Here is a 20,021-nt window from a genome sequence, read left to right as displayed (position 1 = left end):
TTCCTTCACATAAACAATTATTCCCTCAACGCAGGCACCCCTGCACTCTGGTACAAGGGACCCTGCGTTGACACTAGGCAGCTTAATTCAGCACCAACGCAGGGAAAAACGCAGAGGTGTGACATAATATTTTAAATACAGCGCATCCCTGCGTTTCTAAAGTGACGGAGCACAGTGTTAGCAATTTTGGAGCTAACCCACTCTCGCCACTTCCTTGTTAATATGCCCGTGTTCGCCTGTCACTTCTAACGACTATTACGCCTGAAGACTAGAAAATACTTTAACACTTCACATTTGCGCTTTCAGCTGTGCGTCATCCTGAACAACATCGAGCACGTGCGGAAATTCCTGTCCAACCTGCTTAAGGATCCGGACTGGAAAACCCTGGAGACGGCAGCGGAGGTGGCGCACGGGCCGGATGGGAAGCAGCAGGTGCAGAGGGCGCTGAGCACCCAGCTGCAGAACATCGACATGGACATGCAGAGGGAGGCCAGGAACATGATCGCGCACCTGACAGAAAAGGTACGCGCTGGGCTGCCACGCGCGCGCGCGCTCCTCTGACGAACACTCAAGAAATCAGATCTGACAGCGAAATAGAACCAAAATGGAGGTGTCAGCGATCTAGCAGACCTTCCACAATCAATCCTGACAAATTGTTGTTTAAATACCAAAATACGTCTGATGTTTGGGAAATGTTTGATTTTCATTTAAGTACCACACCGTGCAGGCTTCTTCCTGGCCTGACTTCCTGGCTTCAAAGGATTTACTGAAAACGTGTGAAAACTGCTGTCCACGGTATTGAGTTGCCGCTTACTTGTATTTTTTATTTTATTTTTTTGTACAGATGATTGGGGATATAAAGAAATACATACAGCACATAAGCCTGTCACCCGACTCTCTGCAAAATGATGATGTAAGTGTTTTTTACTAAGCTCCCTTTTCTACTCATGGACATTTTTTTGTTCCTTATACATTTTTGCATTGCAATGAAGATGTTAACATAAATGCACCAGGGTATTGAGTGCTCTGGTCATGCTGTAGTTTTTATATCCAAGCTCAGAATAACATATGCAACTTTATGGAAAAGGTAGTGTATGGATCCTAAGCCAGTCCTAAGAGCAATATCAGAACCAGAACTTTAAAATAGATGCTGCCTGTCACCCATCTCTACTACAGGTTGTAAAATGCAGATGAAGTTACACCATCATTCTGAGAAACTGACAAAAAAGGAAAATGAAATGTGGCAAGTTGGGTTTACTTTATGGCAGAATAGTGAAATAATATCGTATTCACTGAAAAATAAACTTTTGTTAACTGTCTGATTTTCTTCTGAGACGTGACTAGCTCATCCGCAGATTTTGACAGTGGTACCTGATTACAGCTGCATTGAATGTGATCAGAGGTAGCCATTGTTTGTGAGTGCCACCAGGGTGGTTTTTATTCTCAGTATCGACTCTCGGGGGACATCTGCCTGTGGGCAGTATTACTGCAGCCTCACAACTGCATTTTCCCCCATTAAGGGGTCAGTAAGTTATGAGTTGCGGCAGGCATCTTTCATATTTTTTTTTATTTCAGTAAGTTTTTATTGAAAATTATATTTACATGGTGCGTAACATTATCATGCGAGGACGTCTAGAAACTGACAGGTGTTCAGCCCTCTCGTGACTCGATTCAATGTGTCCGGCAATATGTATTGCTTGTGATTGTAACAGCAGTCCTTTAACCTCTTCCAAGCTCACGGTGGGCGTGTGCTGATGACGGCCGGGAGCCGTCATGACCACGCCCGCGATAGGAATGTTCAGCACTGCGGCGGAATTCGCGCCGCAGTGATGAGGTTAATATCCACTTACTTATTGCAAAGAAATGTAGAGGAAATACTACAATTTTACAATTGACTTTGTCTATCAACATATGCATTTCTCGTGGCTGAAACTGACGCGCCATTCATTTCAATGTAAATCAAAAACTGTTGCTACGATAGTGGTGCGCTTGACGTCATCAGCAATGTCCTTTGTGACGTCATGAACAGTTCATTGAGAGGTGAGGGCAATATGCTTGTCTTGCTAAGTATACAAGCGGATTTTGAGGGAAATGTCAGTGCCTCCATCCACGTGCCAGGGTCCACGGAGCTTGGCATTTGGTTGTGCCCCGTGGACTCTGGGAGGGCACAGTGCTGTTGTTCGTGCCTTGTGTCGAGGTACACGAATGCCAGCTCTCACAGGGTGCACCCTTCAGCATGGCCAATGGTCCTGAATAAAAGTCATTTCTTACAGAAAGTACCCTGTCCCAGAGCCCACTGCCCATATACCATGAGCTTGCATATTGGTATTATGTGCACAGTGTGTGTGCTTCGGAAACGATACCTACCAGTACCCCTTGCCCCAGAGCTTACACAGAAAGCTCTTTCACCACATCCAGCAGGCTCGGTCCACCCCGAGACCGAACCGGCAAGCCCCCAACCCCAGACCTCGCACGCATCCCCTATAGGGCCCGCCGTGGACACTCCAGGGGCACTGGAATGTGCTTAGGTCCACACCAATGGATACAGGGGCGCAACTAGGTATTAATTTCGGGGGGGCTAACATGGCAAATGAAGGGGCGTGGCTAATGTTAATCAATGGGGCGGGGCTAAAATGGCAGATAATCGGGATCGATTAACGCTCAGGTCAAGCGGAGAAAACGTGCTGAATTCTGCATTTGAAACTGGACAATTAGAGCACACATTTTTGTTAATTTGATGCATTTATGTCCTATTGTCTTATGAAAAAGGAACAGAATGTACTGAATTAAAAGGCCAATTTAATATATTTTACTACAAAGCACTTTAGGAACACAATATAACCAATTTTCACAATGCCATTTCAAGGCGACGACCCTTTTTCGCCAGTTCGTCAACAATTGCTTCTATAGGAGGACAATGTGCTCGTGAAATGTTTATCATTGCAAGTCCAAAACCCATACCCACCCAGAACCCTAAAATTACCCCTGGTACCCCAAAACCCATACCCACCCTGAACCCCAAAGTTACCCCCTGGCACACCAAAACCCATACCCGCCCTGAACCCTAAAATTACCCCAGGTACCCCAAAACCCATACCCACCCTGAACGCTAAAATTACCCCTGGCACCCCAAAACCCATACTCACGCTAAACCCGCATATTACCCTTTGCCCCCCAAAATCCATTACCACCCGAACCTCCAAATTACACCCCTGGCACCCCAAAACCCATAACCACCGAACCCTAAAACTACCGCCTCACACCCCAAAACCCATTACCACCCTGAACCCTGAAATCACCCCCCTAGAACCCCAACCCCCATACCCGCGCTGATCCCTAAAATTACACCCTTGCCCCCCAAAACCATACCCACCCTGAACCCTAAAATTACCTCTGGCACCCCAAAACCCATACCCGTACTGATCCCTAAAATTACACCCTTGCCCCCTCAAATCCATTACCACCCTGAACCACAAAATTACCCCCCTTGTACCCCAAAACCCACGCCCACCCTGAACCCTAAAATCACCCCCCTGGAGCCCCAAAACCCATACCCACCCTGAACCCTAAAATTACACCCTTGCCCCCAAAACCCATACCCACCCTGAACCCTAAAATTACCCCTAGCACCCCAAAACCCATACCCACGCTGAACCCTAATAGTACCCCTGGCACCACAAAACCCATACCCACCCTGAACCCTAAAATTACCCCTGGCTCCCCAAAACCCATACCCACCCTGAAGCCTAAAATTACCCCTGGCACCCCAAAACCCACACCCACCCTGAACCCCTAAATTACCCTTCTGGCCCCCAAAGCCCATACCCGTCCTGAACCCTAAAATTACCCCCTGGCACACCAAATCCCATTACTACCCTGAACCCTAAAATTACCCCTGGCACCCTAAAACCCATACCCACTCAGAACCCTAAAATTACCCCCTGGCACCCCAATCCGTAACCCACCCTGAACCCTAAAATTACTCGCTGGCACCCTAAAACCCACACCCACCCTGAACCCTAAAGTTACCCACATAGCACCCCAAAAAATGAACACTACAAACTTACACTACATGTGCATATTCGGAGGGGACTCTCCTCTGACGTTTCCATGTATGTAAGTCAAAAACAACATTTCCTTAGAGTAACCTAGATATGCAGGCAGTAGGTAATGCTGTGCTGAAGAATTCATTAAAGTTACTGAAACTTACATAAAAAACGGCTGCCTGCTCTTCTGATACTATTCAGTTGAGTTGGGCTGATCAGCAGCACTGCGTCCTGGCATCCAGCCCCTCCCGAAGATCTCAGTGTAGATAGGTGTGTGTCAAATGTTTCCTGCTTTCTCCTTACCAGGGCCTCCTCTGCTTCTGTCGTTGGGGCCCATGGATGCAAAAAGAGAAAGATCCATGGCTCTGTTCACCATTTAACTGGTGAGCAGGGCCTTGGATGTGAATTCCATACAAGTGCACAGACAGCAGGGTGAAAGGGATGGCCAGTGCAGGTGATGCTTTTACTTTGATAAATTAATTCCTGCTGGCGTCATAGCCCAGGGTTTGCTGTCTGTGCACTTGTATGGAATACACATCCATGTAAGTGCACAGACCGCAAACCCTGGGGTTTGACGCCAGCAGGAATTCCTATACAAAGGAAAAGCGTCACCTGCACTGGCCAGCCCTTTCCCCCTGCTGTGTGCATCTTCCCACTCTCACCCCAACCCCATGCTGAACACATCAAGTGCGTAGGTGAAATCCCTGCCTTCAGGCAATGATATCACCTCGGGGCCAGTAAAGGAAAACAAGAGGTTAACTGAAACTGTTCAGAGGCTGGCTGGCTCGGGCTGCTGGGCCTCAGAAAGCATCATAAAAATCACATTCTCTGCTCTGATGCGCAGCCTTCTTTTATCCTTTCAGTGCGCGTCAAATTAGCCCGGGCTGGAGAATACGACGGGGGGGGGGGCTGAAGACCGGTGAGCCCAATGGGTGTTGCGCGCCTGAATGGATACGGTGTACCGGCGTGTCCCTCCTACAAGCAAAAATGCACGTTCAGAACTGCTCCGCGACCGGACCCCCTCCCTGCGTACCAGATTATAGGTCATAGGATGACCACATCACATGGAAACAAGGCCATCACCCACACTGCAGATCACACCCAGCTGACCTTTGAAGGCCCCCTGCCAATCCCGTCCACTCCATGCCCAAACAGTTATTGGTTCACAGTTCTGCACCAGAAGTTATGATGTTACCGTTAATTTATTGGGGACACATGCACTCAAGCACAGACACATTGCGCACGGCATAAGCAGGTATCCACAATCAGTGGGGACACACAAGTCCAACGACAGCAAGCGCACCCACAACGGCAATTGCAACGATCAGGAACAGCGCAACAAAGGGGCTACCCACCCCCCGCATGTTACACCTCACTGCAAGGGGACTGTACTAGTTGAATGTTGATGACATGAAAACTTGTTGACCTGCGCCGGATGCATGCCTTACAACAACTGTAATAAGATGTATAACGAAAGTGCAATGAGTTATGAACTTTCTTAAGAAAAACTTCAATAAACAAATTTAAACAACAAAAATCCAGCAGGCTCGGTCCATGGTGTGGATTCAGCCTTCTTTCTTGCCCAATATCCCAGAGGCTGAGCCTGCCAAGTACAGCTGTCAGGGACCCAGCATGCTCTGGGCCAAGGAGTGGAACCCTATTGGGTCATACTCTGAGCCAGCCCCCCTGCACCCAGACACTTCTGGACAGAGGCAGCAGCTGCTACCTGTGCCTTTGCGAGATTTTGATGGAATTCTAAAACAAATGACCTTAAGTCAAGTGGTTTGGTAATATAACCAGAGCTGCCGGATGGCAATATGTGACTATAACACATGATAAATGTTATGTATTTTTATATTACATGCTTATATTGATTCAGTTAGCGTGAGAAAGCGGCTTTCTTTCTAACCAGGAAATGTTTATTAAAAATGAATTCTAATTGCAATTAGAATCTTTGTTTACTTTCATGAAGATGCTGATTATCCACTTGCATTGTTAATCTGAAACTAATAAACCGGAGGGAAGAAAATAAATGAAACGCGATCTCCAATTGGATGGAATCCGTTTGTTACAGGAATTATCCTTAATCTGTGAAATCATATCACATCCCTGAAGATACAGGAATGAAATAACTCTTTTTTTGTGCAGAAAAACAAGGCACATTATTAGGTATACGTATGTTTTTGCTTTTATTGCACAAAATACAGTGATAGAAAAATCTCTATTTCACCGGGGCTTGTGAAATATGGAGACTGTTTCACAGGTACCTGCAATTTATGGTTTCGATCATCTTAATTACAGACCCAAACCACCCCGCACAACTTAAGCATTGACCCTTTCTTTCATCAACATTCCCTTGTGGAACCCAGGCCTATAGGTGCTTTGCAGCAAGAAGAAACTCGAGGGCACACTGACGGGGGGCGGGGGAGGGGATAGGGGAGTTAGGAGGAGGGGGAAACATTGAGTACTGGTTAATCCGTTTTTTTTTCTGACACTGATGATTGAACCGTGCACAAGGTCTTTTACTGTATGTGATGGTGACCTGCTGATATGTCGGTTGTTGACTCAATAAAAAAGACATTAAAAAAAAAAAAAACATTCTGCTCAAGAAATATAATCAAACCCATGAACTTGGTGATATTTACAAACTAGTCGTTATGATGTCACCAGAAGCCTTTGATGGCAATACATAGGCCTATGTTAGAGGGTTAGCCATTATGCAGCCTCTGTAATATGGTTAAGACTCGCCTTCTATTCAAAAGGCCTTTTTAGGTCTCGCCTGTCGATGCGCATGCGCATCGAGCTTGCGAGACTATTGGGGCTTAAACAGTCTTTAACCAACTTGCAAGGAATCGTGGCGATTCCTTGCAGTGCCCGTGAAATTCAAGCTTAATGCGCATGTGCATTGAGCTTAAAAGCACGTGCACATGCCCCCAGCCGCCTGCTTGCATGTATTTTCCCTCAGCCGCACTCCTCCCACACCCCCGCTCCGCCCCCTCCCCTGCCTGCCGTGTCACGTTTCTTCAGTTCCCTTAGCCGCACTCCAGGCCCCTGCTGCTTTCACACCCTCATGCCGCTCTCCCCGCTCCGCCCCCTCCCCTGCCCGCCGTGTCGCATTTCTCCTCCCCCCTCCCCACAGCAATGCCCTCCGTCTTGTTTTACCCGTTTCTTCTTTTCTCTATCTGTCCCGCGTCCCTTTCTCTCTTTGCCTCGCAGCGTCTTTTTTTTGCTTCTGATGCCCGTATGTTTCTTTACAGTATCTCAAGCATGCCAAAAGTTCTTTTGATTTAAACATAAAAAACGACCATGTCTAGAACTTAAAGAGCAAGAGATTAGTGCCTTTCGTTTTAAACTCTGATTTCCTCAAACAAACATGAGCCCGCGTCCCTTTCTCTCTTTGCCTCGCAGCGTCTTTTTTTTGCTTCTGATGCCCGTATTTTTGTGCAGGCAACCAAGGGGTTCATTCATGGCTGGCCGGTGGCCGGCCGTACTTTCAGTTTCCTGCTTCTCCAGCTCCTTCCTCTCTGCTGGAAACAGACAAAAGGCGCCAGTGGTGCACAACATAGACGGAGCCATCCGGCTTAATGATTGCTTTGGAATTCCATGTGTTAACAGTAAACAGACCAGAGGCGCCAGGAGAGCACAAGCCACACAGAGTTGCACCCCCACCTCCCCCTCTCGCCTTAGTCAAACGAGGTGTTTGTAACCAAGGCTGCGTCTTCTTTGGTGCGTTTATAATGTACATGGGATGTTTGGGTTCATGCTGGGTAGCGCTGCAGCCATTGACTCTCCCCCAGCCCTACCCTCCTTTGGCTTCTATAACGTACTGTTGTAGTACTGTTAAGGTGGGCTAAAATACAGGCACTTTCTTCTAAACTAAACATATGTTTGTCGTAATCTCTTTGTTTTAAAGTGCAAACAATGTTTTAAAATGCTGCCGCTGTTAGTTACACGAGGTGTTTGTAACCGAGGACGCTTCTCCACATGATCGCCTGCCTCTCGCACACATGTGAGTGCGTTTCAACTATGTTTTATTACTACCGTGCTGTGTGTTGGCTTTTTCATATGTTGTCATGGGTCTATATTTTTATAATAATGGCAGCGCTTTAGGCAACGCCACCTGCAGATAATTACCCGGACGTCTGCTGAGGCAATCAGCAGCGCTGCTCTCGAAGAATAACACGGGGGTCCATAGCAGTGCCACGCGACCGGTCCGGCGCGCTCTCCTCCCTGCTACCGGGGGCCAAGACAGGCAGGGATATCCTTAAATTGCACAGCCAACGAAACTCCAGGGCAAATGTGGTAAGGGGATAAACAAGGGCACGGCGAAAACATGGCAACAGTCACCGCATGCAAAACTCGATTGCTGTTTAATTTCCTACCCCACCACCATACACGCATACAACCACTCACACATACAACCACTCACACATACAACCACTCACACATACAACCACTCACACATACAACCACTCACACATACAACCACTCACACATACAATCACCCACACATACAATCACCCACACATACAACCACCCACACATACAACCACCCACACAACCACCCACACAACAACCACTCACACATACAACCACTCAAACAACTACACACACAACCGCACACACAAACACACACATCTGTCGCACACACATCTCACACACGCAACGCCACTCACACACGCAACGCCACTCACACACGCAACGCCACTCACACACGCAACGCCACTCACACACGCAACGCCACTCACACACGCAACGCCACTCACACACGCCACTCATCCACGCAACGCCACTCATCCACGCAACGCCACTCATCCACGCAACGCCACTCATCCACGCAACGCCACTCATCCACGCAACGCCACTCATCCACGCAACGCCACTCATCCACACAACGCCACTCATCCATTTGAAAAACGAAAAATGTCAAACTCTTCTATTGCGAGACCTATTGCATTTCCAATGCTTGTTTAGCTTTTTTATGTTGCTAATGATTTAGTCACTGTTCAGACAGTTATCGCATCGGTCTAAGTTTTGCCACATCAAATTGTCTACAGAGTCAAGGAAAAAAGTTACATGGGGCAGAGACATTAAAAAGAACTGACTTCGAGGGGCGTGGTTTGGACGCAGAGAGATATGGCGGCGTAGTGTTTTCCCCCTCCCGTGACACAGGGCTAAATACGGGATTGGGACCGTTTCTACCGGACTGAAATCTGCACACTTGAGAGATTTGTAGTCCGGAATGTAAGGGGCAGACGGCGAGCGGACTTGCAGAAGTGAGGCCGGCGGAGATGCCCAGCAATCGACGATATCCCTGAGCGCACCCGTGCCTGACGCCGGAAGGACAAGCGAACTTACTGCGGCGCAGTTCGAGCGAGCTCCCCACACGCATCGCCCTGAGCGGAGATAGAAGCGGCGGCTGTGATGATCTTCTGGGCTTCTGTAGCCCGCGTGTGAGTACGATTCACCCTGCGCAGCCATTAGACCGCCCCGCAAGGAACTTAACATACGCCCGGAGCGTTTTCAAAATGGCCGGCGCAACTAAAGTTAATAACGCTCTCAGTGTATAACCGGCCATGAACTAAATTGAACCGCGATATGGTATGCGGACCACCTATAATGCAATTGGAGGCACATTCAATCTAGCGACTGACACATAGGGGCTCTTCAAATCTTAAAACTCGATCGTAGCGCCAGGCGTCTGAATTGTAAGCTTAATGAAGGGCTGGGACTACGTGCATTCGCTCATCTGGGTTCGCCTACATCCAGGTCGCTATACCCAAGTCGAGGCATAAGCCTAAACAAGTTACTACCCAAGTCGAGGCACAAATTTAAACGCAGACGGCCTTTCTTCTGCACTGCGCACCATCATTAAGCTGTGACTACGGAGGCCGGGGCAGAATGCTTTTAAAATGGCGGCCACATATCGTGTCAAGCAAATGATCGCATGGAGGGCAGTGTAATTAGGGAGCAACGATAAGATGCCTGTTAAATGCCTGAAAGATCTGATGACCAACATATGTGACCACCTAACACAGGCCTGGCAGTAATAATGAGAGTTCGCGAATATAGTGTTTTCCACGCACATGTCGGTTTTAAAATCGCGACACATGCTCTCAGCCTCAATCAGAAACCTGCATTCACGCACGAAAATCCCAACAGTTCATGAAGCACAAGTAGAATACCGAATGTTCTAACAAAGTCCTAGGTGCGTGTATTTGTTCTTGTGCAACGATATAAGGATATGAGGGGCAAGTAGGCACAAAGTGAATCCTGAAGGATGCAAACAGGGTTACGCAAGAGGTCACTTGTTTTAAACAGTGTTGTCTGCGCTATGTGAGATATACACAGGCCCGCTTTGAAGACACCCTGCACGACCCATCTACCCTGTGTGCAGTTAGCCTGCTTTCGTGAGTATATCCTTGTGCTGGTGCTGGCGACCTATCGATCCTATCTCTTCAAAGGACAGTACAGAAGCAGTAATGGCAGACAACAAAGATCTAGCGAAAAGTTTGAAAAGACTCAAATCTAATCAATCAACTCCGAAGTCACCTAGCAAAGGGAGCAAGGACAGCCCTGACCCAATCGAGATGATATTAAACAGACTGGATGAAGTAAGAGATCTGGCCAAATCGACTAAAGAGGAGGTAGTGGCAATCAGACAAGATATCCGTGACACCAATGCGAGATTGGTGGAGGCAGAATCTAGGATCAGCAGACTTGAGGACATAGAGGTCAAGACCTGTGGCGCTCTTAAGCGCCTCTCCGTAGTCGCGGACCAGACGATGCGGAAACTTGCTGAGTTGGAAGATAGAAACCGAAGGGGGAACCTACGCATTTTTGGAATTCCGGAAGGCTCTGAAGATCAATTGGGTTCCTGTGTGACCTTCCTAGAATCCTGGTTTACACAAGCTACCAACATGACCTTCCATCATCCACTGGAATTCGATAGGGCGCACAGAGTGCCGGGCAGGATGAACAAGAATCAAAAAGGCCCTAGACCCATTGTCTGCAAGCCACTACGCTACCAACATGTGGAACAGATTCTCGATTTCGTGCGGAAAAACAACCATATCCTCTGGAAGACTGCTAAAATTTACATTTCACAGGACTATAGCAAAGAGACGGTGGTTGTTAGGAAGGCATTTCTGGCGCTCCGCCCACAACTGAAGAAAAGGGGCTTCCAATATGGCTTTGTGGGTCCAGCAAAATATCGAGTGATCGTCCAGGGTTCTCCACACATCTTCTCAGACCCCATGAAACTCAAGCGCATGTTAGATGGCCCTGAGGATTTAGACATGGATACTAATAACCCTGATGGCTTGTCAGACTTGGCTTCGGCCTCAGGCTACAAATGAGCATCCTCTGTTCAAGTATTGCATAAGTGTTACTCTTTCTTATCGATGATGTCTATATGACTCTGCCGGATTTTGCTTAGTTTTATTACTATCCTGCTTAGTTTTATTACTATTTTGCTGCATTTACTGTTGAATACAATTATTATAGTGCTCCTAGGTCATGGAGATGCATCTATCACTGCCCACTTGCCTTCTGGTGTACTCATTGTTATTCTGTACTCTCAAATGGTCCCACATATCCTATAGTCTGTTGTTGTTATACAATAAGGACCACATGCTTTATTACAATTGTCATCTGGAAATTAGGAAGTTTGGTTTTACGTTGTTACCCTCGCCATGTCTTTTCACAGGGTGATAACGTTAGCTGTTTATGTTGTCGAACCTATACCAGGTTCTTGTGTCAGGACAGAACTATAGCATTCACATTTCTTTTGTCCTAGGGTTCCTTGCCCCGGAGCACAAGTGAAGGGTTTCAAGAAAATAGTATGCGTATACTGTTTTATTCAGCAATAGCCTATAGGATTGCTGTAATAGTTTCTTTGTTCCAAATTAACATATTGGTGTCTAAACACGGGGAGGGAACGTTGCAGTTTCTCTCTAGTCACCATGCCTACTATTTACAGTTGGGGTGGGGTGGGTGGGGGGATGAGGGGATTGTGGGGTGGGTTGTGTGTTTTGTGTAATATGCTTTTGTTTTTTCCTGCTTGCATGGTCCTCATTGTACCAGTCCATGATATTTGGAGAAGCTATGGACTCTGTTGCCACACGAGTTGGCTTTATTGGGCACAGGATGATGTCACCCATATAGGCTACTACTTGTATTCTATGAGTTACATAGTTGAGGATATGATTGTGATGTCTTCTGATGACACATAATGCATTTAATACTCAGTTGGGGGTAGGTAATGAAGATAAACTGAAGATACTATCTCTGAATGTTAAAGGTTTGAACCAACCTATCAAGAGGCAAAAGATTTTAGATTATGCACGGAGATTGAGAGGTGATATCGTCTTGTTTCAGGAGACTAAACTTGAGGCCAAACAGTTTTACCACCTGAGGAACAAGTTTTATAGTGAAGTGGTGGGTGCGGATGCCTTGGGTAAAAAGAATGGCGTTTTGATACTCATAGCAAAGAAATCTAAGGTTGAGGTTCTATCATCCAGTACTGGTGGCGATGGGAGGTGGGTCACGGCCAGATTAAGTAGGGACAATGCGGAGTTCTATGTCACGAACATTTATGCCCCTAACACTAGCGACCTCAAATTTTGTGAAGACCTGAATAAACAAATTGAAAACATTCCTGACTCTGCTGTTCATATATTAGCTGGGGACTTCAACCTCCCTATGGATGCAATATTAGATAGGGACTCCCGCTGTCCCTTCAAACCACATACATCACATAAAGCGTTCCTCAACCTATGCCAACGCTTTCACTTAGTGGATGCGTGGAGGCTACAAAATCCCACGGGTAGGGACTTTACTTTTTATTCCTCACCTCATGACTCGTACTCCCGAATCGACTACATTCTCATATCACAGAACGGGGTCCCTAGAATAGAGTCCACATCCATAGAGCCACGAGTCGTGTCCGACCACTCTTGCATCTTCTTAACCATTGCTAATGTTAAATCCTCCTCTCGACAAACGTCGTGGCGCCTGAATGATGAAATCCTAAGTAAAGAGCAACACCGTACCGCTATACAATCTGCTATCTCTTCTTACCTGCAGGTTAACAAAGAAGGGGACACTTCGGACCTCATAAGGTGGGAGGCCCTGAAAAGCACCATAAGGGGAGTATGTATCAAAATTAGATCAGTGATGAACTAAGATTACAACGCGAAATTAGAAACCCTGGAGAGCGAAATTGTAATCCTAGAGAGAAAGCACCTGAAGGAAAGGGATGATATGTCTCTGCACGCCCTGGCTAATAAGAAATATGAATACAACAAAATAGTCAGTGAAAGAGCAGGTGTCTGGCTAGATAACAGAAGGAGATTCAAACTATGCGACTCTAATAAAGCTGGTAAGAGTCTGGCATCATATTTGAAGTTTAAGGTTCAGAAGAATACTATTAATGTCATTAAAGATGCGTCAGGGGTCGCACAGTCGGAACCGGACAAAATAACAGAGGTATTCAAGGAATTCTATGAAAACCTCTATGCAAAAAATGAATCCGTAGAGGAGGGGAAGATTCAGAGTTACTTGGACGAATGCGATCTCCCAAAGCTCTCCACTGATGACCAAATTAATCTTAATGCACCGATTAGTGCTCTAGAAATAGAACAAGCAATCAAAAATCTGAAGTCAGGGAAAGCTCCGGGACCGGATGGATTCACGGCTAGATTTTACAAAACCTTTCCCTCTCCCCTACTACACCTATTCCAAGAAATAAACGACCTGGGTGAAGTCAGAGGTACTTTGTCAGAGGCCATCATTGCAGTACTCCCCAAAGATGGGAAGGACCCAACGCTCCCGAAAAATTACAGACCTATCTCACTAATCAATATTGACTGTAAGATCCTGGCTATGATACTCTCCGCTCGCCTCCAGAAGGTCCTTCCCCAGTTAATTCATCCATCTCAAGCAGGCTTCCTTAAAAATAGATTGTCCAGTGACAATACAAGGGTTCTGGCACATGTGTTAGAGAAAGCAAAGGTCCTAGGCACGCCAACTGCGGCAATAACATTGGATGCCGAAAAGGCCTTCGATAAGGTTGACTGGTCTTTCCTGAAAGCAGTCTTGCACAAATTTAACTTGGGTGACACATTCACAACATTGGTAATGTCTTTATACTGCTGTCCCTCAGCAAGAGTTAGGGCTGGTGGCTCCTTCTCCTCCGCCTTCTGCTTGAAGCAGGGTACAAGACAGGGATGCCCCTTGTCTCCCTCTCTGTTCTTATTGGCAATTGAGCCATTCCTATACCACATCAGACACGACTCGAACATCGTAGGCATTCCATTTGGGGACTGTACCGTGAAACTGACAGCCTATGCGGACGATGTCCTTGTGATGTCGGAAAGAGCAGAGGAAGCCATACCCGCACTTATGACAGATATTGAGGAATTTTCCAGGGTTTCAGGCTACAAACTAAACAAAGATAAAACGGAAGTCAAACTTCTGAACAACATAGGTGACAAAGGCATCATTGGAGACTCCGGTCTAACGTGGCAACCAAAGTGTTTTAAGTATCTGGGATTGGACTTCAATAAAGATCTGATCTCCACCCTGAAAACAAATGAGGAACTAACCCTAAAAAAGATATTGACACTGTTGGAAGGGTGGTCTCCCAAATTCCTCTCCTGGTGGGGCAGAGCGGAGACGCTCAAAATGATGTCCACTCCGCTAGTAAACTATCTGGCTAGCATGCTCCCCATGACGTTCTCGGACGACTTTGTTACTAAGGTGGATAGGCTGTTTGGTGGTTTCCTGTGGCGGGGTAAGAAAGTCAGGGTATCATTAAAAAAGCTGCAACTAGCAAAAGATAAAGGCGGCCTGGGTCTTCCTTCGTTCAGGAACTATCAGACAGCTTTCCTATGTAAACAGGGAGCTCAGTGGTTGATAAAATCTCCGTCCTACACTCCAGTATGGATTAATATTGAGGAATCACTTACTGATCATGTCCCTCTTGAAACCTTGCTCACCATGGACCTGTCACACCTACCTCATTCTAAATATATAATGTTAAATACTAGGCGAGCCTTGCTGAGACTCGATCAAACGCACAAAACAAACATGACATTTAAAACATCATCCTTCATGTCCTTATGGAGAAACCCCTATCTTAAGCACAATGGCAAACGTCTCTATTGGGACACATGGTCCAAGAAAGGCATTAACATGGCAATGGATCTATATGACGGTAAAGAACCGCTCCCGTTCTCGATTCTACAAAGGAAATATGACCTCACTCCTATGGATTTCTACGAATTTCTAAAAATCAAGGCGATATTGACAGCTCGTAATTTCTCGCCCCACACACCGTGGCTAATAGCTCATCTCCCACGACTTATGTCTGCGGGACACTTCGTCTCTAAGGTGTATAAAATGTTACTGCCATTACCTAAGAAAGCCCACAGACAGGTAGAATTGAAATGGCAAGCTGAGCCCAATCTTACCGGAACAGGGTTTGACTGGGAAGTGATACATAATACTGCTCTATCCCACAAAGTGTCTCCCATCCTATTTCAGACAAAATATATGCTTATAAATAGGGCGTTCTGGACCCCGGAAAAGCTTTTTAAATGTAACCTAAGGGATACACCTACATGTTGGAACTGTCATTCAGGCTCTGGTGACCTCGCACATATGCTATTCAATTGCCCTTCTCTAAAAATATATTGGGGGAAAATATTTGACTGCATTAACCACGTTTTTAAAATAAGACCTGCAAAGGAATTTGTTTATGTCATTCTGGGAGCGCTTGAGCCACAGTTACCATCTGATCAGGATCGTCAGCTTCTAGACTTAATGCTAACGCTTGCATGTAAGGTGATTCTATGCAAATGGAAGAATGCAGCAGAGGTAAACTTCAAAATCTGGCAGGAATGGCTTTCATTTCTGAGAGGTGCTAATAACCCGGCACTGCAAGAGTCTACATGGAGGCCTTCTAATAAGAAATTATGGAAATCATTGAATATATCTTCCTTTCACTATGATCCACCTTGAGATAATATGGGCTATCATGTACCCAGTACATCTTTTGTTAGAGTGTGATCAAGGGTCAGGCCCTTTTGATGATTTGGATACAACATTTAAGTGCACCTGTAGCGATATCCCTACTGACTTCAGCCTCTGCTCCCATGCATTATGTATGTGTCTATATGTCGACTATGCAAGCAACATGTGATTTGATTTTATTTAGATTTGTGTAATTGTTCCTTAATAACCTCATCGCATCATTTCTGTAACGGAAGACTTACTGTATTGTTCTTTACTTTTGTTTTCTATTTGAATAAAAATGATTTGAAATAAAAAAATTTAAAAAAAGAACTGACTTCCCATTGTAGCTTTTGTAAAAAAAAAAATTAAATCCAACTGGTGTGAAACTAGTACTTTACTCAGAATACGTTTGGTGGTTTGGTGTAATCCGTTCAGTAGTTAAAGAGATACTTGTGTTACAAAACAATGTCAGGCAGACTTCCAAGTCTCAATGTTATGAATCCCCACAAAAAGTGGCTTTTACATAGCATGTTTAGCGTAGTCAAGTTTCAGCAAATCCATCGATGAGGAGTACTCTAATTATTATACAACACCAGCAACACTCAGAATTTGCTCACCTCAAATATCTGTTTTCCTAGCAAAGTCTTTAAGCATAGGATTAGCACAGTGCCATCTAAACCGAGATGAAAATGACAAAAGCCTTTTACCACTCCTGGCACAGCATCACAGTTTTGGATTGGTAAAGTACCATTCAAGTCAACCTGGAATGAATAAAAGCAACCCCTGACCCCCAACTTCTCTGCATGTTTAAATTATATATATATATATATATATATATATATATATATATATATATATATATATATATATATATATATATATATATATATATATATATATATATATGTATCTATCACAACTTTGTTTATCTCTGCTGCTTAAAATCATGGTTCAGAAAATTACAATTTCTGTCAATAACATCTGATTTATTTCTCAAATATGATTTGATAATTAAGTGTATTTATTTATTTTTCTGGCTATTTTGAAGATAGAGACTTTCTATAAAATTGCAATTTTGTTGCAGTGAAAAAAATCCCCATGGGAAGCAGACATTAGAGGTGCCCGACTGCTGGGGAGTGCTTGGGGCCCCCAAAATTATGGAAAATTGAAACAAAAAAAGAGTTATCTGAGATAAAATTGAGATTTCAATGAAAATGTCAATTTAATAACCATGATTTTGTAAATAGCAAGAAAGGCACCATTTGTGTCCTCCCACCAGTCCCCATTTATATAGGAGAGTTCTGGTTAAGACAACACATGATACATTGCATTTCTGAAAAACAAAGCAGAGAAGTTCCTCTAGAAAACGTGAGTTGATGTTATGGTTATGACAGAAAACCCCCAAACTGATCTAATTCATTAGTTATGGTGAGCAACGCAACCATAAATTCCATTAATGCTCTGCTTATACTCTAACATAATACCGCATGCTGGGCATAGATTGTTATTGTTATTGTTAGTGACATTTGTAGAGCGCTAACTGTTACCCAAAGGTGTCCTGGAGCTATGTGAAGTCCTGCCGGGGACTAAAGTGGTGGGGGTATTGGCGAGATTAATTAATAAAAAGCCATGTTTTTAATGCCTTCCTGAAAGCCAGTAGATTGGTCACGCATCTGAGATGTAATGGGAGGGTGTTCCATGCTTTGACTGCACTGGCTACAAAGCTTCTTCCACCCCGATTGGCTTTTTTCACAAAGGGCACCACCACCAGTTTTGCATCTGATGACCACAGTGATCTTTTTGGTATATACCGGCGAAATTACTGTTTTAAGTAGTCTGGCCAGCTCCATGAAGGGCTTTGAAGACCAAACATAAGGCTTTAAACTGAGTGTGCTTCTTGACTGGCAGCCAGTGATGTTTTTTGATCTCAGCCGAGATTGAGGCGTATTTTGGGTTGCCAGTAAGGAGTCTGGCCGCAGCATTCTGCAGGATCTGTAATTTGTTCATAGATCCTTCCTGGATATTGAGATATAGACTGTTACAGTAATCGAACCTGGACATTTTTAACGCTGTGATAAGAGATGAACGCTAAGTCAACTCACCTCTAGGAGTGGAGGGCATTGAGCGAATTAACCTGGATAAGGTTATGTATATTAAAGAGGGAGCACCCATTCAGGATCAAAGTCACTTGCCTGGCAAAAGGCACAGCCTTTCTCCCATACTACAGTGGTACTGGCCAGAGCCACGCTCAGTCACATTTTGTGTGTTGAGGTGAGTGCAGGGCTGGGAGTAGGCCAGGCCCGCATGATATCATGGTGGTTACAGTTGAGGTCAACTTTGAAGACCCGAACCATTCAAGCTAACCACTCTAGCATCTGTGTTCTTATTTCAGCTCCCTGATGTCCTCAACTTCATTCAATTTTGTTGTATTGTTTTGTTCTGGAATTAAGGCTTTTTTGGTTCGTCATTGGTTCCACCTATCATAGACTCAATATTTTAGTTTTAATTGTCCTCAGTCAGATAATTATTTGGCTCTGTCCTGCTATATGTAATAACAAAAAGGAGCCAAGAGGGAAAAGAAACGGTACAACAAGGGGATAGCCCTCCACTCAAGTAAATTCAATATAAAAAAATCCCCGTACCGTGGATCATAGCTAGCATACGTCACATAAGCATAAGTATACACAAGTCTGGATACTTCTACTGTCTGATTCCAGAACCTCCCCCTTATTGTTTGGGGTGAGATATGTGTTCTCTTATAACTGCTAATCCTCTACAAACCATTGTTTGATACTAAAACCAGGAGAATCCAGGTTAAAATTCAACTCGACAAGTCCAATGATGTCTGCCCCAATAAGGCAGTTCAACCACCCACACTCAAACAAATAGTCCATGGAAAAATGTGTGGTGGAAAGGAAGGCACCTCACGGGCGAACAACCCTCGGGGAACTTGGTTGATGTTACCAATTCAATACCCCTTTCTCATCATCGGTTACCAGTCCTATTCCAAGAAAGAAAATAAAGCAAGAAAGTGCGTGCAAAGAAAAGTGCTCAGCGAGAAGCTAATCCGATAGCTCCCTGATGTGACCAACATAAAAAGTGATATGAAATCAGCAGCCACACTCACTGTATAACTTTATTATTCGTGCTAGTGTGAACTGGTGAATTAAAAAGGCTGGTAGCTTAATGTCGCATACCAATACCTGACACTGACATGTTTCACTGCCCAGTTACTTTATGGCAGATTCATCAGGGTATTACCACTCGGTCAACGCACCACTGTCGGACATCTTTTGAGGACACCTCAATCAGCCATGTCCTCTCATACCGGCTGATCAGGCAAAAATCCACCTGTTAGTCGATTGTAGCATCAATCGTACATCTATGGAGCCAGGACCTTTTCTCATCCCAGGAACCAGCTATATACCAGCCAAGTTACTGCTCATACTGCTTCCTGCATTGTTACTCATTTGTGGAGATTAGAAGTGCCAAGGCTGAAAAAATGATGTGTTAGCTTTGGTTTTGTGTTTCTTCTGTTCGTGCTGTTCAAACAAAGGCAACATAATTTCTCAGAAGTGAATATTCTGGTATACATTGGTTATGAAGGAACAAGCTCTAATGGTTCCCACCAGTTTCTGCACAGCTAGTGATAACCCACTAAAGTTTTTTCTTATTTTCCTGCTTGTCGCTTATTTTTATAGGGGGATTAACGCCTTATACCAATCAGTTTTGCCGCAATGATCCAAACGTATACTTTGTTTTCACATGCTCTAGCTCCACCTTCTCCTTCTCTGTCTTCTCATATCCTTCTCCCAATCACTTCCAGTGCTGCTTTAAATGGGCAGGAGGAACTCTTTGGGACTGAGTACCTGTACTCTTTCAATATGAAATAGAGTGTTTTTGTACTTCTCCAATACATTTAATAGTGAGAGTATCAGCACTTTTCATGAGCAGACA

At 44.9% G+C, this 20,021-nt stretch overlaps 1 protein-coding gene across 1 annotated transcript in view; it reads left to right on the top strand.

Moving 5' to 3' along the window:
* BAIAP3 (BAI1 associated protein 3) overlaps nt 1-20,021 on the top strand; it is a 1,057,809-nt gene that overhangs the window by 947,396 nt on the left and 90,392 nt on the right. Inside the window, exons 25-26 of the mRNA XM_078664937.1 lie at nt 307-522; nt 845-913. Of these exons, the coding sequence (XP_078521063.1) occupies nt 307-522; nt 845-913 (285 nt within the window). The remainder of the gene's footprint in view (nt 1-306; nt 523-844; nt 914-20,021) is intronic.

The sequence above is a fragment of the Lissotriton helveticus genome, chromosome 10 (assembly GCF_964261635.1).
Source record: "Lissotriton helveticus chromosome 10, aLisHel1.1, whole genome shotgun sequence".
NCBI classification, from domain to species: Eukaryota; Metazoa; Chordata; class Amphibia; order Caudata; family Salamandridae; genus Lissotriton; species Lissotriton helveticus.
The sequence above is the reverse complement of the archived record's forward strand: the minus strand, read 5'-3'. Positions and strand labels throughout refer to the sequence as shown.